The sequence below is a fragment of the Erythrolamprus reginae genome, chromosome 3, assembly GCF_031021105.1.
Source record: "Erythrolamprus reginae isolate rEryReg1 chromosome 3, rEryReg1.hap1, whole genome shotgun sequence".
In the NCBI taxonomy this organism is placed as follows: Eukaryota; Metazoa; Chordata; class Lepidosauria; order Squamata; family Dipsadidae; genus Erythrolamprus; species Erythrolamprus reginae.
In genome coordinates, this window is record NC_091952.1 from 43,286,317 (window position 1) to 43,308,321 (window position 22,005).

At 38.5% G+C, this 22,005-nt stretch overlaps 1 protein-coding gene across 1 annotated transcript in view; it reads left to right on the forward strand.

The window, feature by feature from the left end:
• TESK2 (testis associated actin remodelling kinase 2) overlaps positions 1 to 22,005 on the forward strand; it is a 72,588-nt gene that overhangs the window by 42,089 nt on the left and 8,494 nt on the right. The window contains exons 5-8 of the mRNA XM_070744997.1: positions 10,358 to 10,504; positions 13,524 to 13,606; positions 15,285 to 15,360; positions 16,782 to 16,865. Of these exons, the coding sequence (XP_070601098.1) occupies positions 10,358 to 10,504; positions 13,524 to 13,606; positions 15,285 to 15,360; positions 16,782 to 16,865 (390 nt within the window). The remainder of the gene's footprint in view (positions 1 to 10,357; positions 10,505 to 13,523; positions 13,607 to 15,284; positions 15,361 to 16,781; positions 16,866 to 22,005) is intronic.

A 22,005-nucleotide genomic window follows, 5' to 3' on the forward strand; every position in this document is an offset into this window, starting at 1 on the left:
CAGGTTTAAAGACCTTTACACTCCTAACCCCTAATTCAGGGGTCTGTAAACTTGACAGCTTTAAGACTCCCAGAATTCCTCCACCAATCATGCTACCACAGGAATGGGAGTTGAAGTCCACAAACCCTAAACTTGACAGATTAGAAGACCCTTGCACCCCTAATTCAGGGGTTTTCAAATTTGGAAGTTGGTCTTCAAACCTGTCAGGTAGCTTGCTTCAGGCAGCGGAGGTGGTGGCGGCTCCTCAGATTCAGGCTTCATCCAGCAGCATCATGTGGAAGGGGGGAAAAAAGTTCAGACGTCGCTCCAGTCCCTTCAGTGCAGAACGAATGGAAGGGCAATTCCTTCCCCCTTCCCCCCTCATCCTCAGCTCAGAATAAAAGGAAGAGCAATTCCTTTCCCCTTCCCCCCTCATCCTCAGCGCAGAACGAAAGGAAGGGCAATTCCTTTCCCCTTCCCTCCTTATCCCACCCAAGCATGTCCTTTCCATTGTGGGGGCGCGCGGCTCAATTCACTCAGTTTGGCTGGGTCCGTTGACTTCTTTGGCGCCGAGGCCACCACCATTTTGGAAATGGCGGGTAAGGAGGGTCCCTTTGGGTACATCAATGGGGCGGGTTGGAGACCTGGGTCTCCGGTATCCTGCTCGGTGCAACTCTTGGCGAGGGAGGTTTTCCAAGCAAGAATCTGGCAGCTGATGAGTGGGGAAACCTGCCCAGTTTCGACTCTTAGCCCAGCAGTCCCTGAAAGCTCTGCTGGGTGGGAAAGGGCGCTTTCTGCTGCAGTAGGGAAAGGAGAACCAGAGTCCCCGCTGGTGGAAATGGGAAAGCTTTGTCTTGTCTTGTATTCCAGTTTGTGGCTGTTTCTCACTCTCTTTGAAGATCGTCCATCACTGCCGGAATGTGGGAAAGCCACTACTGCTGCTGCTGACCGCTGAGAGAAGCCAGTCTCTCTCAGTGGCCAGCAGCGGCGGCTGCAGCCTTGGCGGCTTCTCATGCAGTTTGGCAGTGGCAGCGGCAGCAGCAACTCCTCACAGGCTTTGAGCAGGAATGGTGGTGGCGGCAGCTCTTTCTCCACAGCTTTCTCATGTTTTGGCAGCTGCGGTGGCAGCCAGCTACCAAACTGTGTGAAAAGCTGCCGTCGGACTACGGGAAGGCTGCTGCCACCGCCGCTGAAAGCCATCCAACTCCCCCCCATACAACATTTGATGTATAAGACGCACCCAGTTTTTGACACACTTTTTTGAGGTAAAAAGGTGTGTCTTATACACCGAAAATATACAGTAACTTTTTTCCCTAGGAATAATAATCTTTAATCTGCCTATGTTTGAATTTGTGTACTTTTATTTAAAATAATATGGCATATTTGGTCATTTTAGCTACCTATATGTATTAATAAATAGAGGGCTTCAAATACTGAAATTAAAAATAAACATATGCATAAATAAATGTGTATGTGTTTCAACTGCAATCTAATTTTCTTCTGTGTAAGCATTTAAAGCTTATTCTAAAAGGAAGAAGTCTCCAAGCCTCAGACAGTACTGTTTTGAAAGCTTTATACTCCCTATTCTGCAACTTTGAATGTTCACTGTGTTTAATTACTGGTACTTATGAGTAAGTCAGCTCATAGAATGATTCTACCCATATTATTATTTTTTTAAAGTTTCTTTTTATTGTTTCACCATCATTACATAAACATCAATACCTATACCAAAATATCAAAACATATATAATTATGCATATCTATCCAAAATACCATAAGTAAATATCCTAAATTTGGATCTTTTGTACTTTTATCTCCCATATGTTTTCCTTCTATATTACATACATACATACATACATACATACATACATACATACATACATACTTTAAGTTTCCATGCTTTGGGGGGTTAAATAATCTTGTTTTATGTCCTTATAATCGACATTCTTATATCAATGTTAAATCAATGGGGGGTTTTGTTCAGTACAATATCTTTGTCTCTTTATCAGTATATTTCTTTTTCTTCCATACCGTCATCTATTTTGTCAATAAATTTATCAACAGTGGCAGAATCTTTAAAATTAATTTTTGAGCCAATCTCTTTTCTCCATGCATCCATTGTTCTGTTTACTTCTGGCATCCTCTAGTGATCAATTTTTAAATGTCCACCTTATTTATATGCCAATAGTAAAACTTAACTGCTTTCCCACGGGAAAAATTCTTATATTGACCTAATCTATTGATAATAAATCCATCTGGGTCATTCATCCATACAGAACTTTTCAAAACAATGCTCAATAATTCCTCTTTTGAACTCCTTAGTTGAAACGTTTATATATTTTAAAATCATATTTAAAATTTTGTTTGCAAAAAATTGAAGGAAAAATCGCACATGCTAAAAATCTAAAAGGTTCTTAATATTTTAAAAAGTAGTTTTAAGTAATTTCAAAGTAATTAAGACATGAGAATTGGTAGAACTTTGACTCCAAAACAGGTGTAAGCGCCAATAGAATCACTCAGCCTTCAACTATTCCACTACCCAATCATAAAATATATTTTTCTATGGTTTACTCACAAGATGTAGCTGTGTGGAGGATATATGAATGATCTTGAGATCTTTCTTTATTCCAGATTTTTCCATTGGTCCTCAGGGAGTGGGCGACATATAAATTCAAATAAACAAACGAAACAAACAAATAAATAAATAAAATATTGCATCCAGATACACATAGATCTCTCAAAATATTATGGAAGAAAAAGATAAATATTTGGTGGTGCTGAGTAGTATTCCTAGTAACCATTTCTATTGACCCAGAAATATATATTTTTGGCGCTTTTTTTGGCAGTAATTTTATTGAAGTTTTCAATTAAAAGATAAAAGCTAATACACCCTAAAATTAAAAGAATAAAAAGAAAAAAGCATAGACAAGAGAAAAATTGAAAAAATGAATATATAATTAAGAAAAATATTTAATAAATGACTTCACTTTTCATCACAACAAATATAAACTTTAATAAATTATTATCTTCTCTTAAAATTCAATAAAAAGTATGTTCTCCGTATTTCATCTTTTATCTATAAACAGATCCTTAAAGCTTCGTCATACCATCCTGATCACCAAAAGTCCACTAAGAATGATCAGAGATAACAAATCTATTTTAATCTTGATAAAATAAACCAACTTTATCTCCCTTTTTTTTCTTTAAACAATCTTAATCTTTAATCCTTTCAAATAGCTTTTTAAACTTGTATTTAAAATTTATTTCACTAAGGATCGAAGGAAACTCATCAGATGGTATAAAAAATTGTCATCCTGAAAGATCTTAATATCTGAAAAGCAACGAACAAATAATTTCCAGAAGGGATTAGAAAAGGAAGCATGCAACTCTGCATCTATAAAAGCTGTGATTTCAGTTTGAGCAGAAATTGCATTCCCTCATCTTCCATAGCTGATGGATGGTATCTTATCGTCTCCATGTGAAGAGAAAATGGAGCAGTTTGTGTCTTTTTCTTGTCCAGAGACAAATTTTGAAGAGCCAGTTTACTTGTTAGCTCTTAATCCCACCATAGCTGTCATCTCTACTTTTAACAAATCCATTCTCAATTCACCATTTCTTCCCCATATTTACATCCGGGCAATAAATATGTTATCTTTCAGTTAAAGGTTTTGATTAGGGAGAATTATGAATGGTAAAATAAACTGTAGACTTTGTGGATACAAGAAAGATTGGAAAATATATATATAAGACCACCATATAATAGCAAAGAGGTGCAGCATGCAAAATTTTGCTGCACAGATATGGTATTTGTGGAAGACATAAATGTGATTCTTTGCTTCTCTGGATGAATTTTTTTTTCATGCCGGTCATGTATTATGTTCTCTGTGCAATTGCCTTTTTCACCTGCTAATTGCTCTGAGATCAGATTAAGTTACTATTACAAGGAACAAAGGTCTTGAAACAAAGTGGCCAATTATTATGAAACTGGATATCATTGCATTATTCAAAGTCTTTGAATCATGCCAAATATTCAGCTATCTCTGAACTGTAGTTTAATTGTGTTAATAAATAGTTGTGAGTTACAAATGCATCATATAGGAGTCCCTACTACCGTGATGACGAACCTATGGTGCGTGTGCCACAGGTGGCACGCAGAGCCGTATTGGAGGGCACATGAGACTTTGCCTTTTGCCCAACTGATTTTCGGCCTTGGGAAAGGTCATTTCAGCCCCACAGGCAAAAACTTTTCGCCCAATGGACAAACTGGAAGCTCAGAAAAATGTACAGTACTTCCGGTTTGCCATTGTGCTGTTTTTTGCACTCCAGAGGGTTCAGGGAAGCTTCCTTAAGCCCCGGAGTGCAAAAAACAGCACAATGGGCAAACCGGAAGTGCGTTTTCTGAACTTCTAGTTTGTCTGTTGTGCGTTTTTTTTGCACTCCAGAGTTTCAGGAAGCTTCCCTGAACCCTCTGGAGTGCAAAAACAGCACAAGGGCAAACCAGAATTGTATTTTCCCAAGCTTCCGGTTTGCCCGTTTGAGCATTTTTTTTCACCTACCAGGCTTTAGTAAGGCCTGTGCTCATGTGCAGGGGGACAGCACTGGGGGTTGCGCATGCATGGGGGGAGGGAAGGGGTGTGGGCACGTACACACATGCTAGCACACACACACACCCTTTTGCCACGCAAACCAAAAAAGGTTCGTCATCATTGCCCTAATATATTCCAAATGGGATGCAGAGGTTATTCTGCTTAGATGAACAATGATTGTTCAAGCTGCAGTTCAGTTTCCCCTAGTTTGGACATAATAATGGAATTGCTGTAGTTAGGAAATTGCATCTTGTTGTAAGTTTTTATTTTCCATAACACTGAGAATATGTTTATGGAAACCACAATATATATTTTGTGTTATGAAATGTTCCAAGACAACCAAAATAGGCACCATATGAAAAAATAGTCACAGCACTGCCCAACCATTCTTTCAGAGGTTATGTTTATGTTGAACGAGGAATACGCTAAACCAGTGATGGTGAACCTTTTTTTCCCTCGGGTGCCAAAAGAGCATGCGCCTGGGCTATCGTGAGAGTTCAATGTCTCAGGAGGGCGAAAACTGCTTCTCCTATCCGCGCGAAGGCCCTCTGGAGGCCGGAAATGGCTTGTTTCCCATCTTTTGGTGGGCCCGATGGGCTTGTGTTTCACCCTCCTCAAGTTCCAAAGGTTTCCCTGGAACTGGGGGAGGGTAAAAATGCCTTCCCCCATCCCCTGGAAGCTCTCTGGGAGCCAAAAATGTCTTCCCAGAGCCTCTGTGCATGCCAAAAATCAGCTGGCCAGCACACACATGCACATTGGAGCTGAGCTAGGGCAACGGCTCGGGTGCCAGCAAATATGGCTCCGCGTGCCACCTGTGGCACCCATGCCATAGGTTCGCCATCACTGCCCTAGACTAATTATTATTATTAAATTGGTATCTCATAGTTAAATCATTTGAAAATGTCTTTCTGAAAAGGTTTAGCATACCTTCTAGTGCCATTTTAGATAAGATGTCAAGAAGTATGTAAGGGTTGATAGTATAGTTGTAGAGTTTCCGCAAAATCTATAGAGTAGCATTCCCTAACACCAGGTCAGGGCCTATAATGGGCCATCTGAAGTCTGTTCCATAACCACATATAAAGTAAGATTAAAATGGACAATCTATTGCACTCAGAAACATCTGGAGCCAAGGTACTACTTTATAACAGAGCCTTGGAGGCTCTTTATTTAAACAATTTATAGGCTGCCAAAATCCTGAACAGTTTATAGTTAAAAGGTTTTTTATAATGTACAAAATTCAGGAAAAATTGTACACTCTAGAAACATCATAAATTGGGAGGGGAGCCCAATTTTTCCTCTTCCCCAGAGACAGGGAAAATAACATTTTTAAATAGATTCTTGAACACCTGCAGGATGGGAACCATCGGATCTCTGGTCAGATCACTCTTCTTCTTGCCCTCCAAATATATTGGATTTTAATTTGAGTATATTTTATTATCCTGCAGATGCATAGGTAGGCTTTTCCAATCTCATTTTGATTAATGTGAAACTCTCATGCATTTTTAAGTGTCATACAATCGAGCTGCATGCTAAAGTGATGTTCACCGCTTTCATTAATCATTTCATGTTCTTCCTGTCTTTATAAGGAAGGAAAGGCAAGGGTCAAGTTCACATAAAGGTGGCTATAATTTTCCAAAGAACCTGATTACATTTATGGATTGTGTAAACTGAAAAGTTCTCTTATTATACGGATTGTAGATACTTTGGTTGGCTGTTTAATAATTATAACATTCTGATTGATTTATTGACTAGACTTGTACCCTGCCACAATCAATTGAGTCTAAGTGACTTACATGGTGTACAGCAGTGATGGTGAACCTTTTTTCCCTCGGTGCCAAAAGAGCGTGGGCATATGCTATCGCGCATGCGTGAATACCCACGCTCATAATTGAATACCTGGAAGGGCAAAAACAGATTCTCATCCCCCACCCCAAGAGGCCATCTGGGGGCCGGAAATGACCTGTTTCCCAATTTCTGGTGGACCCAGTAGGCTTGTGTTTCGCCCTCCCCAGGCTCCAAAGGCTTCCCTGGAGCCGGGGGATGGTAAAAATGCCTTCCCCCATCTCCCCCGGAGGCTCTCTAGAAGCCAAAAACGCCCTTCCAAAGCCTTTGTGAGCCAAAAATCAACTGGCCAGTACACACATGCACTTTGGAGCTGAGCTAGGGCAACGGCTCGTGTGCCAACAGATACTGTATATTTATTTATTTTGTCCAATACACAATACATAGAAGAGAATAGACATGAGGTAATATATATAAAGAAAAATATAAAATAGAGGAGAAGATATATGAAAGGAAGAAAATATATATGATATATGAGATAAAGGAAAGACAATTGGACGAAAGGCACACTGGTGCACTTATGCACACCCCTTACTGACCTCTTAGGAACCTGGAGAGGTCAATTGTGGATAGTCTAAGGGAGAAACATTGGGGGTTAGGGGTTGACACTACTGAGTCCGGTAATGAGTTCCCCACTTTGACAAATCGATTGTTAAAGTCATATTTTTTACAGTCAAATTTGTAGCAGTTAATATTAAGTTTGAATCTGTTGCGTGCTCTTGTGTTGTTGCGGTTGAAACTGAAGTAGTCATTGACATGTAGGACGTTACAGCATATGATCTTGTGGGCAATACTTAAATCATGTTTTAGGCGTTGTAGTTCTAAGCTTTCTAGACCCAGGATTGTTAGTCTATTTTCATAGGGTATTCGGTTTCGAGTGAAGGAGTGAAGAGCTCTGGTTTCACGTGTCACCTCTGGCACCCGTGCCATAGGTTTGCCATCACTGGTGTACAGTATAATAATTAAAACATCCACAGTGAATACCAATCAGTACAGCCCAACCCACCAATGGAAAGAAGAATCGACAACAAATAAAATCATACAATTCATTAGTAGCTTATTATATTTGTACTGTATTCAGATTTGAAAAGATGCTCTTGAATATGCTGCCATGTTTTCAGCTCATTTCTGCATTTTGGAAAAAGAAATGAAACAGGTTTGTTTGTTTTAAGGGAAAAAATGCTACAACTGTAATAAATTTTGTAGGGAACATTGAGAAGTTATTTAGATACATACATTTTTGGCGTTGATCACTTTAATTACCTTCTTCCACATCCATAAAATGTCCAAATTTCAGAAATGAAGTCAAAGCATGGTGAAGCATGATTTTATCAAAACATGTTCGGAAAACCTAAGTATCGATTGCTTCCCTGGACGAGATAGCTCAGGAGTGGAGACCCTATTATGTCTAGAATTCCACCCTTCACATTCAAGATCAGGGCACCTGATAGTAGTCCACAAAAATTCTGCATCTTTCCCTGCTGCTGTGTAGAGCAGGGGTCTTCAACCTTGACAACTTTAAGACATGTGGATTTCAACTCCCAGCTTGCTGGCTGAGGAATTCTGGGAGTTGAAGTCCATATGTCTTAAAGTTGCCAAGGTTGGAGGACCCCTGGTGTAGAGAATCCAGGCAGAGAAAAGAGTCAGGCCTTTTCCCAATCTAGTCTGTGATAAAATAGTTTTGCTAACTGTTTCCCTATTCATTGACTGGTGTTCAACAACAGAAGTTTCAACCCATTGACTATTGTCAAACTCTTGTGTTTTGAATTAGGAAGCAGTTTGCAAGCATTCAATTTAAACCTGTTGCACATTTTATAAACCTATAATTAGGTAGTTTGGCAGATAGTAAGTCCCCTGAGAAATAGGATCTAGTTTCATCTCTGTTTTTGTTTGAATTTAAGAAGTACAGTAATTAAAATAACTGCAATTATAGTTATTGTCCTTAGTTGCTCATATATTATGTCTAGTTAATATTAACAGAAATTATTTCCCATGTTAGTATAGTTCTTACACCAGTAGTCTCAAATCATAAATTTGCTTTGCAAGTATGAAATTGTTAGCTACTTAGTGTAATAAAATTTGTTGGGTTTAATTGATTTAAAAAGTATCAATTTCTGGTGAAAGATTACTTAATATTACAAATACTGTATAACTTAATACTGTATTTCCATGACAGACAACAGTGATCCTCAAAACATGCTGCATTGGTTGTATGTGATGCAAGTCTCACTGAACAATATAAATACCTATATTTTTCTGAGGCAAAACAAGCTGTTAAGATGATCTTCTTAATAAAAAGAATTACATGCCAAAGAAATATGTTTATAGTCCTAGTTTAAAAAATGGTATGCCATCATATTCTTTGTGACACAGTTTAAAATACTTCTGGCAAAAATATGTTGAGGTACTAAGATATGTGTCAATCTTCATATACCGGTAAATAAAATGTTTTCATCTTTTTTAGATTCTTGAATATTTTAGCTAGAAATTAACAGCTCCTCCATTATTATACCATATTATACCAAGATACTGGTTGATGTTATATACAGTATATATATGTTATTATACTGCCATATACAGTATAAATATGAGTATGAAGAATTCATATTCATTTCTTTGCATATTATTGATTTTTTTTCTTCATAGCAAATGTGATCTATCGTTTGATAATACAGTATTACTATTCAGTCCTGAAATTTGAAGTGGCTTGTAGCAGAATTTCACCAGTTTACAAAATTATATACAGTGATCCCTCGATTATCGCGAGGGTTCCGTTCCAAGACCCCTCGCGATAATCGATTTTTCGCGATATAGTGGTGCGGAAGTAAAAACACCATCTGCGCATGCGCACCCTTTTTTCCCATGGCCGCGCATGCGCAGATGGTGTTTTTACTTCCGCACCTGGGAAGACCCAGGGAAGGTTCCTTCCGCCGCCCAGCAGCTGATCTGCTCGGCAGCGCCGCAGCAGCGAGGAGCCGAAGATCGGGGTTTCCCCTTTGCGTGGGCGGCGGGGAAGACCCAGGGAAGGTTCCTTCAGCCGCCCAGCAGCTGATCTGCTCAGCAGCGCCGCAGCAGCGAGGAGCCGAAGATCCGGGTTTCCCCGCCGCCCACGCAAAGGGGAAACCCGGATCTTCGGCTCCTCGCTGCTGCGGTGCTGCCGAGCAGATCAGCTGCTGGGCGGCCGAAGGAACCTTCCCTGGGTCTTCCCCGCCGCCCACGCGCCGCTCGAGAGCAAGAGGGGGAGAGATAGAGAAAGAGAGAGAAGGAAAGAAAGAGATGAGAGAGGGAGGAAGAGAGTGTGAGAGAGGAAGAAGCAAGATAGAGAAAGAGAGAGAGAAAGAAAGATGAGAAAGGAAGAGAGTGACGTCATCGGGTGGGAAAATATTTTTAATTAATATTTTTTGAAAAATCGCGATATAGCGTTTCGCGAAGATCGAGATCACGAAAATCGAGGGATCACTGTAGTTCTTAATCATTTATAAGTAAAATAGAGAAAAATAAATAATTATACAAATATAAAAGAGGAAAAAGGTTTAAATCTTATCACACTGCTGGTAAATAATAACTATGATTATGAAAAATAAGGGTATATATTATAAATTTATATTGTACTTGCCTATTCTTAAACTTACATTACTGATTTTTATGAGCACTTTAAGAAATTGGGCAGAATAAGAATCAAAATTATTGTCTCTTCTTCCAATGCTTAATCTTACCCTTATAATATAGAATAATATACAGTATTACCGGTATATAGAATATAATATAGAAGCTTGGCTAGAGGAACTGGTTACAGTGTACCTGTGTTCAGTTACATTAATGTATTAGTCTACTCATAAAAGGAAGAGCTCTTCACTAAATCCAACTCCATGTTGAAATGTACCATCTTTTCTCACCAGTATTTGTTTGCCTTGATCTACATTTTTAACCATAGCTTTGTTTCTTTACAGTACATCAACTGTGGTAACCTAGAACAGTTGTTAGATAGTGATAAGCACTTGTCCTGGGCAGTGCGAGTAAAGCTGGCATTGGATATTGCTCTCGGACTCAGTTATCTTCATTATAAAGGAATTTTCCACAGAGATTTGACTTCCAAGGTAAAGTTCTTTTATCTGATTGTATTTTCTGGCAGCAAATTCCTTGGAATTGTTTTGTTCTCTTTATCCCTTCCCAAAGCTGTGTTGTCTTACTATCAGAAGAAAACAAACTGTAATTGCGAGTTAAGAATTAAGAGTTAAGTCTTCGGAGAGGGGCGGCATACAAATCTAATAAATTATTATTATTATTATTATTATTATTATTGTTGTTGTTGTTGTTTTTATTATTATTATTATTATTATTATTATTATAATATTTCCAGGAAAAATAGATGTAAAATTAACTCATTTGGTGCAATGTTCTTATAGCTTTCTAGCTCCTATAATGTTCTAAGGCTAATCCATTGATATAAAGACCTATAAAGCCCTTCATGGCATCGGGCCAGACTATCTCTGGGACCACCTTCTGCCACATGAATCCCAGCGACCGGTTAGGTCCCACAGAGTTGGCCTTCTCCAGGTCCCATCGACTAAACAATGTCGTTTGGCGGGACCCAGGGGAAGAGCTTTCTCTGTGGCGGCCCCGACCCTCTGGAACCAGCTCCTCCCCGGAGATTAGAACTGCCCCCACCCTCCTTGCCTTTCGTAAACTTCTTAAAACCCACCTCTGCCGTCAGGCATGGGAGAATTGAGACATCTCTCCCGGGCCTATACAGTTAATACATGGTATGTTTGTGTGTATGTTTGATTTTAATAATGGGGTTTTTAGTGTTTTTTAAATTATTGGATTTGTTTTTACATTGTCTTTATTATTGCTGTGAGCCGCAAATCTAATAAATAAATGAATGAATGAATGAATGAATGAATGAATGAATAAAACTTAATACCTTATTAAAAATGAGTAGTGATGCGTGATTTGAAACTGCTTCAAATATGCATATTTAAAATGTACCTATTTTTTAAAATGAAGCTAGTCACCGCAAATATGCCAGAACTGTAAATGAGAATCTGGAATATCTATATACTACTAAAATTATCCTCATGATCTGGGTGAATTGGTGCATCATAGGGCAACAATTTGAACCAAGGTACCTCAGTTGGGCTGACTTACAGAATGTGCCTGGATTCCAGGATCAGTAATTCCAAAGGAAATGAAACTAGGGAATGTTGTGGTTGCTTCATACAGCTGGCTGCTACTGAGCTGTCGCTATGATTGATTATCTGATTTTTCATTTTCAAAGTTCTATTCCATTCTGTAACTGTTTTTCTGCTAGTCTTGCAATCCCTTGTTCCTCCCTATCTAGCAGCAAGGAATTGACTCTTCATGTAAATATTAAAGAAGCAACAACTTTAGGTGCATGAAGAATATATGTATATTTTTGTATATATTTTTGTATATTTTTATTGCTTTATGTTCCTCTTCTCTGGCACACAATATTCCCATATTCTTATCCTATATAATTAGTGCTGAAATTCCTTTAGCATATTTTTTTGCTGGTTGGTACATTGTAGAACACAGCCTTGTCATAATCTGTTAAGGAGTGTGTGCAGAATGACCCTTGAGTTATCAAGCTTACAAATACATCTAACTATCACAGAGCTTACTACATCGGTCTCAGTGAATCAGCAGAAAGAACAGAAAGAGCAGAGAGAGAGAATCAGGCTTTCTGGCTCCCTCTTATGGAAATTTGCAACACTACCTCTTAAAGCTATAGTACTTCAATACAGACAAACATTCATTGTTAGCTTGTAATCAATAATAAAATTGCATGAATATACAGTGTTCCCTCGATTTTCGCGGGTTCCAACTTCGCGAAAAGTCTATACCACAGTTTTTCAAAAATATTAATTAAAAAAATACTTCATGGGTTTTTTCCCTATACCACGGTTTTTCCCGCCCGATGACGTTATATATATCATTGCCAAACTTTTGTTTGCCTTTAATAAATATTTTTTTAATAAACTTTAATAAATAAACAGGGTGAGTAATAATCTAAATGGTTGCTAAGGGAATGGGAAATTGCAATTTAGGGGTTTAAAGTGCTAAGGGAAAGTTTGTGATACTGTTCATAGCCAAAAATGGTGTATTTACTTCCACATCTCTACTTCGCGGAAATTCGACTTTCGCGGGTAGTCTCGAAACCCATCCCCACGAAAATCGAGGGAACACTGTACTTGTATACAGTATATTAAAATAACTTCACTAAGGTACATAGCAAAAAACCCACAATTGCTTATAACTTCTGTAATTAACCAAGAATTTAAAAAATCACTATGTCTATACTGTTATGATAAATATCTTGTTCACAAATTCTAAATATGGTTCTTTACTGATAAATAAATTTAATAAAAGAGTACTTTAAAGAATTCCTTTGTAATATTAAAAAAATCAAATACTGTACTACAAATAGTCTTAAATGGTAATGGAGGGAGGGAAACAAATGACTGTTCTACAGGTAAAAAGTTGCAAGTATTAAAACAGCTGTTCTTGCATAATTTTGGGGTGCTAAAAACAAAAACAACATTTAAAAACGTATATTGGCTCTAGTTTCCATGATATAAGCAACCAACTAATGGAGCAATATTTATAAAATGCACGAGCGACTTATACAATAAATTACATAATCAGTATTGGCAGAGGTGGGTTGCTAAGGTGGAAACGGTGAGGTGTGCTCGCCCCCATGGCTCTGAGTGCTAGCGGAGTCCAGCGCAATTCTGCTACTGCACCTGCGCAGGTAGTAGAATCGCGTGCAGAGACCCAGGTTTGCGCATGTTTTGGTGTGGTTGAAGCTGCCTACAAAAAGGTAGCTTCAAGTGTGGATTTTTACCATGTTTTTAACATTGCAGTATGATGAATGTTATTCCTTTAGGATTTATGTACATTTTGCAGTAGACAAATAGTCAACCTCAAGTACACGAAATGAATACATTTTATTAGCATTTGAATAAAATACATTTTATTGGCAGATACTGACATGCCCATAGGTGGTGAAATCAAAATAAAATTCTTTATTGCAGCAATATTACAGCTTGACTATATATAATTAATATTCATTATTGTTTTATTGCTTTTATTCAGAACTGTTTAATTAAAAATGATGAGAATGGATATTCTGCTATAGTGGGTGATTTTGGCTTGGCAGAGAAAATTCCTGATTATAGGTAAGCATTATTTCTGAGTAAACACTAATTAAGAATTTAATAATATTATTATGTTAAGCTAAATTATTGTGAATCACTGATCATTGCCTTCTAAGATTCAGCATTTTACTTAAAAAACTTTGATTATGTACTGAATTTATTACTTTTTAGCTTTTGAATATACAGGTGAAACTCGAAAAGTTTGAATATTGTGTAAAAGTTCATTTATTTCAGTAATGCAACTGAAAAGGTCAAACATAATACACTGCTCAAAAAAATTAAAGGGAACACTTAAACAACACAATATAACTCCAAGTAAATCAAACTTCTGTGAAATCAAACTATCCACTTAGGGAGCAACACTGATTGACAATCAATTTCAAATGCTGTTGTGCACATTCAACTTTGTACAGAACAAAGTATTCAAAGAGAATATTTCATTCATTCATATCTAGGATATGTTATTTGAGTGTTCCCTTTTTTTTTTTTGAGCAGTATATATGAGGGAGACTCATTACATGCAAGGCAAGATAGTTCAAGCTGTGATTTGTCATAATTGTGATGGGATACAGCTCATGAAAATCCCAAATCCCCCATCTCAGAAAATTAGAATATTACATGTGATCACCAAAACAAGGATCTGAGAAAGTGGATTTTCCTGAGCTGTATCCCATAATCATCACAATTATGACAAATAAGCAGCTTGAACTATCTTGTCTTGCATGTAATGAGTCTCTCTCATATATTACATTTCAACTTTTTAGTTGCATTACTGAGATAAATGTACTTTTGCACGATATTCTAATTTTTTGAGTTTCACCTGTCATCATTTGCTATCTGTATGAACAATATATTTTTATTTATTATTAGAGTTGAAAGGGACTTGCAGGTCATCAAGTCCAACCCCCTGCTCAAGCAGATATGTGACAGGTCACTTAAATAAATTTAAGAGAAATTCTGCAGTTTTAACAGTTTTAAAAAAATCTTTAAGACAGTTTTGATGAATCTTTTTGGCACTGAATGGTGGAACAGGAGTGTGCGCGCGATGGAGGACCATGTGTAAAGATCAGCTGGCCAGCACACATGCATGCACCAGAAACCGGAAGCTCAGATTCCCAGCATGCACATTCATGGCAGGGCGCTGATCTTCCGGTTTCTGGCACTCTTGTGTGTGCAATGTCCAGCTGGCCAATGCACCAGAAAGCAGAAGACCACATGACTAGCACGCATGCGCACGCCGGAAACTGGAAGCTCAGTGTGTGCCAGGAAACTGCTCATCTGGTTTCTGGTGCTCTCTCAAAGCGCACTGGAACCCGGAAGAGCAACAGCTGATGGCTGGCATGCCCGGAGGAATGGCTCTGCATGCCACTTCCAACACACATGCCATAGGTTCACCATCACTGCTTTAAGATTTCCATTTAGATTGGATTGCAATGTACAAATGATTTGCACACAGAGGTATAACTTTGCTTAAACTTTTCACTGTGGCACATAAATATTTTCTTCTTTCAGTAGGCTTTGTAATATACTTCCTAGTAGAATACCTTTCAGGATTTTGAAATATGTGAAATAATAACAACATTGCCCTCTAAACTTTGCTTGGAATGGAATGATAGTCATTCACATGCTGAAACTAAAGGGGTTGTATAATATTTATGAAAAAGCACTTCTAACAATTACCTTTCTAAATTTGTTGAAGTGAAAAGTTGCCAGTGGTAGGTTCTCCTTACTGGATGGCTCCTGAAGTACTGCGAGATGAGCCATATAATGAAAAGGTTGGTATATTTGAAATAAATACTGTTAACATAAAATGTTGCCCTGGAATATTTAAGCCAGGAGAACTTGTATTTGTACCTAGCACTTTTCTTTTATGTAAGCTATATTTTCTATTAGTCTTTCTAGTTAGATTACCTCCTAAAAATTCTGTTGTCTGTGATATACTTGATATCCTATGGGGCAATTGTTTGCTTTTTATATTGAGAATCTAAAATTTTATATTTTATTTTAACTAACATTGATATTATATAATACAGTGATACCTCGTCTTACGAACTTAATTGGTTCTGGGACAAGGTTCTTAAGGTGAAAAGTTTGTAAGACAAAACAATGTTTCCCATAGGGATCAATGGAAAAATGATTAATGTGTGCAAGCCCCAAATTCACCCCTTTTGCCAGCCAAAGCGCCCGTTTTTGCGCTGCTGGGATTCCCCTGAAGCTCCCCTCCATGGGAAACCCCACCTCTGGATTTCTGTGTTTTTGCAATGCTGCAGTAGAATCCCAGCAGGGGAATCCCAGCATCGCAAAAATGAGCGCTTCGCTGGCAACGGAAGTCTGGAGGTGGGTTTCCCAGTGAAGGGAACCTCAGTGAAATCATAGCATCGCAAAAACACCAAAGTCCTCGAAACCCCACCTCCAGACAAAAACAGGTGCTTCGCTGGCAACGGAAGTCCAGAGGCGGGGCATCCCAGTGGCGGCGGCGGGTTTGTAAGGTGAAAATAGTTTGGAAGAAGAGGCAAAAAAATCTTAAACCTCGGGTTTGTATCTCGAAAAGTTTGTATGACGAGGCTTTTGTAAGACGAGGTATCACTGTATATTATATAATATATAATATAATATAATATATATATAATATATAATATTATATGATATAATATATAATATTATAAGTCCTTATCCATCTTTTGTGAAATAGTGATTTTTAAAAGCTGTAAATCAAAATTATCAAGGGACAATGTTATCTTTTTCCTTAATTTATAATTTTGTTAATAACAATATTCTGTCTCCCAATAAGCTGTAGCTTTTTAAAAAAAAAATCAGTAAAAGCTGATAAATATTTTTCAAGGATTATACCTCCCTCTAATGATAAAGAAACAGTACTGCAGTCTTTTTCTAACCTGATCAAACTTTGCAAGTAGATAATTTAAGCTTTTGCAATTTGTTAGGCACCCATTTTTGTACCCATTTGATAGGGACAAAGGAATCTTCTTATACCATAGGGCAGTGTTTCCCAACCTTAGCAACTTGAAGATATCTGGACTTCAACTCCCAGAATTCCCCAGACAGCATTTGCTGGCTGGGGAATTCTGGGAGTTGAAGTCCAAATATCTTCAAGTTGCCAAGGTTGGGAAACACTGCCATAGGGGAAGGGAAAGAGTACACCTGCAAAATAAATCTGGGATCATATTCTCTCTTTTAGGCAGATGTGTTCTCATATGGGATCATCCTTTGTGAGGTTATTGCAAGGATCCAGGCAGATCCAGACTATCTCCCACGAACAGAGGTGAGCAAAGTTCACTGATAAGGACTGTCAAGGAAAAAAACGAGTTTCATGGGTCATTAATTTCCATAGAGTTGCTTTTACAGCCCATAAAAGTTGCAGTAAAACATTAATTCTTTGTAACGTTTATATGCCAACCTTGGCACAGAATGCTGTTCTCTCCTCTCCCTTCCACATTTAAAGTACATATTGGTAATTATCCTTGCATAATATTGGATTGAATATTGTATTAATCAGCCAATTTTCAAGAGATTAACTGTCATAATACAACGAGATTTCTACGCCTGCTTCGCTCATGTCAAAGGACATTTCCTTCTTTTGATTAGATCTCATCCACGTCTTTTTGCCTTTTCAACATATCATGATAAAAGGGTGGCTATTTTATTTATACTACATCATCATTTATTTGTTTTACATCAATGCTATTTTGAAGTGTTTTTTCTCTTCTTTTAAAAACAGCATATTGTTTTGAAGTTAGGTTATGTTTGAGAAATACACGCATTAGCAATCTTAAAAAATATTAAAGTGAAAAAAACTCAAGTTCGGGGAGACAGTTGACATAAAAGGTTTATTTTATGGTTGGGAATTTGTGTATTTGAAAACTCCAGTTCTACTAAAAAGAATTAGATAGCAGCTGACGTAAAAGGTCTGTTTTAAAAAGAAGATTGAGGATAATTTTTATAGTAAATAACATGAGGCGGGTGTGGCACAAATTAGCAACCATCAACTGACCAATGTCATTTCTGCTGAAAGGGATGCTTCGTTAGCAGAGAGGCTAAATCATGTATTTGCTCGCTTTGAAGTGGAGACATCAGAGACAGCTAAAATACAGCCATCAGCCCATTTTAGCCCTCCCCCCCCCCCACATTGTGGAGGAACAGGAGGTGAGGAACAATCTGGAGGCTGTAGACCCTACAAAGGTCATGATAGTGTCTCTGGCCGAGTGCTTAAAGACTGTGCTGATCAATTGGCTGGAGACTTTACCAGGATCTTCAATTGATCTTTATCCCAGCCCACTATTCCATCTTGTTTGAAGACTTCCACCATTGTCCTGCTGCCAAAGAAGTTCCCTATCAATAAACTACGAAAATAGACTAACAATACTGGGTCTAGAAAGCTTAGAACTACGACACCTAAAACATGATTTAAGTATTGCCCACAAGATCATATGCTGCAACGTCCTACCGGTCAATGACTACTTCATCTTCAACCGCAACAACACAAGAGCACGCAACAGATTCAAACTTAATATTAACCGCTCCAAACTTGACTGTAAAAAATATGACTTTAACAATCGAGTTGTCGAAGCATGGAACTCATTACCGGACTCAGTAGTGTCAACCTTTAACCCCCAACATTTCTCCCTTAAACTATCCACGATTGACCTCTCCAGGTTCCTAAGAGGTCAGTAAGGGGCGTGCATAAGTGCACCAGTGTGCCTTTCGTCTCCTGTCCAATTGTCTTTCCTTTATCTCATATATCATATATATTTTCTTCCTTTCATATATCTTCTCTATTTTTACATATTATCTTTATATATATTACTTCATGTCTATTCTCTTCCATATATATTGTGTATTGGACAAATGAATGAATGAATGAATGAATGAATGAATGAATGAATAAATAAATAAACAAACTAACTAACTAACTAACTTAATGATTACAGACCAGTGGCACTCACACCTATCATCATGAAGTGCTTTGAGAAATTGTATGCATTTCTGTTGTATGTGGTCTTACACATACATTTGATAAACACCAGTCTGCATAGAGAAGAAATAGATCTACAGAGGATGCTATAGCCATCACCCTTCACGTTGCGCTGACTCATTTGGAGCAGTGGGGGGAATGGGACTATGCGAGAATACTTTTTGCAGACTTTAGCTCTGCATTTAACCCAATACTTCCACATAGACTAGTGTCTAAACCAGTGGTTCCCAACCTTTTTTGGCCATGCCCAACCTAAGCATCTCTAAAATCCTGATGCCTCCCCCTTATGACATATAATTCTTACTATTCAAAAAGTGAACTCCTACTCAAGTGGAGGAAGCCTAAAAGGCCATTAACTTGGTTTAAACCAGTGTTTCCCAACCTTGGCAACTTGAAGATATTTGGACTTCAACTCCCAGAATTCCCCAACCAGCGGATGCTGGGAGTTGAAGTCCAAATATCTTCAAGTTGTCAAGGTTGGGAAACACTGGTTTAAACAAGGTTCCATTTTTTTAACAAAGTTCCTTTTGGGACACGTTTGGAACCCACTGGTCTAAATTTATGGATCTTGGACTTTCTTATTCAATCTGCTTTTGGATTATGGATTTCCTGCCTGGCCACTCTCAGAGGGTCAGATGAGGTCATTATCTCTCTTCAGCCCTTATTCCTAACACTGGTACAGCACAGGGTTGCGTGTTGAGTCCCTTACTCTATACTGCGTATGTGCATGACTGCATTCACACTCACACTAGTCATACTATTACTAAATTTGCAGATGATACAGCAGTGGTGGAACTCATCTCCGGGGGGGGGGGGGAAATGAGTCTGCCTAACGAGATGAGGTGGACTGGTTGCTTTTGTGGTGTGGAGACAGTAACTTGGTCTTATTTGACCAGTTTGAACTTATTTGACCTCTCTGACAATCATTAAGTGTTGTACCGCATGATTCTTGACAAATCTATGTTTTCTTTTATGTACACTGAGAGCATATGCACCAAGACAAATTCTTTGTGTGTCCAATCACACTTGGCCAATAAAGAATTCTATTCTATTGTATTCTATTCTATTGCATTCTATTCTATTCTTAATATCAATAAGACCAAAGAGCTTATAGTAGACTATAGAAGGAATAGATCAGACACCCAGCCTTTGCTTATCAGTGGAGATCACGTGGATCAAATGACCAGTTATACATTTCTGGATGTTATCATAAAAGAGGACCTGACCTGGGGCATTCACATTGCAGCACTGGTCAAAAGGACTCAGCAGAGATTATACTACCTGAGACTTCTCAGGAAACAACAACTGAATGAAAAACTGCTGGTGACCTTTTAATGCTGCACCATAGAGAGTATTTTAACATTATTATTATTATTATTATTATTATTATTATTATTATTATTATTATTTATTAGATTTGTATGCCGCCCCTCTCCGTAGACTCGGGGCGGCTCACAACAGTGATAAAAACAATACATGGTAACAAATCTAATAATTAAAATCTAAAATAACTTACTGCATCTGTGTATGGTTTGCCAATTGCATAGTGCCAGATAGGACAGCACTCCCAAGGGTTAGTCTCATTGCCCAGAGGATCACTGGTTGCCCTCTCCCCAGTTTGAACAAGTTACCTTAAGGAAGTTCAAAACATTCTTTAAAATCCATCTCATCCTGGGAACCTTTTTTTTTTTTTGAACTTTTACCATTTGGCAGACGGTACAGGATAATAAAAACAAGGATCAATAGGCTGAAAAACACCTTCTATCCCAGGGCAGCAACTATATTGAATTCTGCTATATAGTGCAATACTAATGTAATATTGGGTTTTCAGTTTAATTGTATAGAACAGTGATGGTGAACTTATGGCACGCAAGCTGTTGCCCTACCTCAGCTCCAAAGTACATGTGTGTGCTGGTTAGCTGATTTTTGGCTCACACAGAGGCTCTGGGAGGGCGTTTTTGGCTTCCGGAGAGCTTCCGGGGAGATGGGGAAGGGTGTATTTAGTCTTCTCCCAGCTTCAGGGAAGCCTTTGGAGCCTGGCGAGGGCAAAATATGAGCCTGCTGGGCCCACCAGAAATTGGGGAACAGGCCGTTTCTGGCCTCCAGACGCCTCCAGGGGGCGGGGGAAGCTGTTTTCGCCCTCCCAAGGCATTGAATTATGGGTGTGGGCATTCACACAAGCGCAATGGTGCATGCCCATGCTTTTTTGGCACCCGAGGAAAAAAAGGTTTGCCATCACTGGTATAGAACATAAAATATGTGTGTTTGTGTTTAATTTTTATAGTTATAATGTACACTGAAGATGGCATTTAATTTCATTGTGCAAGGTGCAATGACAATGAAGTAAATTTAAACTTAATTCTCTTGAGAGTTGCTTCCAGGAGACAAAATTTGTTAATGTGGGACACATTCCTGTGAAATATTATGTAGGTGAAATGTGGAGAGATTCTTAAGAATCATCTTTAAGGGAACTAGCAATGTTGTAAGTAGTCAGCACTGAAGTTATTACAAAATTATTTTCATAAGTGGTTTATTACGTTATTGCATCACAAACTGGCTGTGCAAATTGTGTCTACATTCTAATATGATATTGCCCAAGTACATGATACTGTGTAGTATGCTTTCTTCTGTAAATGCATGCTAGACTTCCTGGCAGATAGGTTTCTTGGTATAGACCAGTGTTTCCCAACCTTGGCAACTTGGAGATATCTGGAATTCTGGGAATTGAAGTCCAGATATCTCCAAGTTGCCAAGGTTGGGAAATACTGGTATAGACACATTTATAAATTTCTCTTTATAGCATCTTTAATGGTTCTGGAAGTGTTTTTAATAGGAAAGTGAACACAAGAACAAGGGGGCTCAATCTGAGGTTAGTTGGGGGAAAGATCAGAAGCAACGTGAGAAAACATTATTTTACTGAAAGAATAGTAGATGCCTGGAACAAACTTCTAGTAGACGTGGTTGGTAAATCCACAGTAACCGAATTTAAACATGCCTGGGATAAACATATATCCATCCTAAGATAAAATACAGGAAATAGTATAAGGGCAGACTAGATGGACCATGAGGTCTTTTTCTGCCGTCAATCTTCTATCTTTCTATGTTCTAAGTATGCCCATGTTTCACCAACACTCCACAGTCTGCATTGGTTTCCGATCAACTTCCGGTCACAATTCAAAGTGTTGGTTATGACCTTTAAAGCCCTCCATGGCACTGGACCAGAATATCTCCGAGACCGCCTTCTGCCGCACGAATCCCAGCGACCAATTAGGTCCCACAGAGTGGGCCTTCTCTGGGTCCCGTCAACTAAACAATGTCGGTTGGCGGGCCCCAGGGGAAGAGCCTTCTCTGTGGCGGCCCCAGCCCTCTGGAACCAACTCCCCCCGGAGATTAGAACTGCCCCTACTCTCCTTGCCTTTCGTAAGCTCCT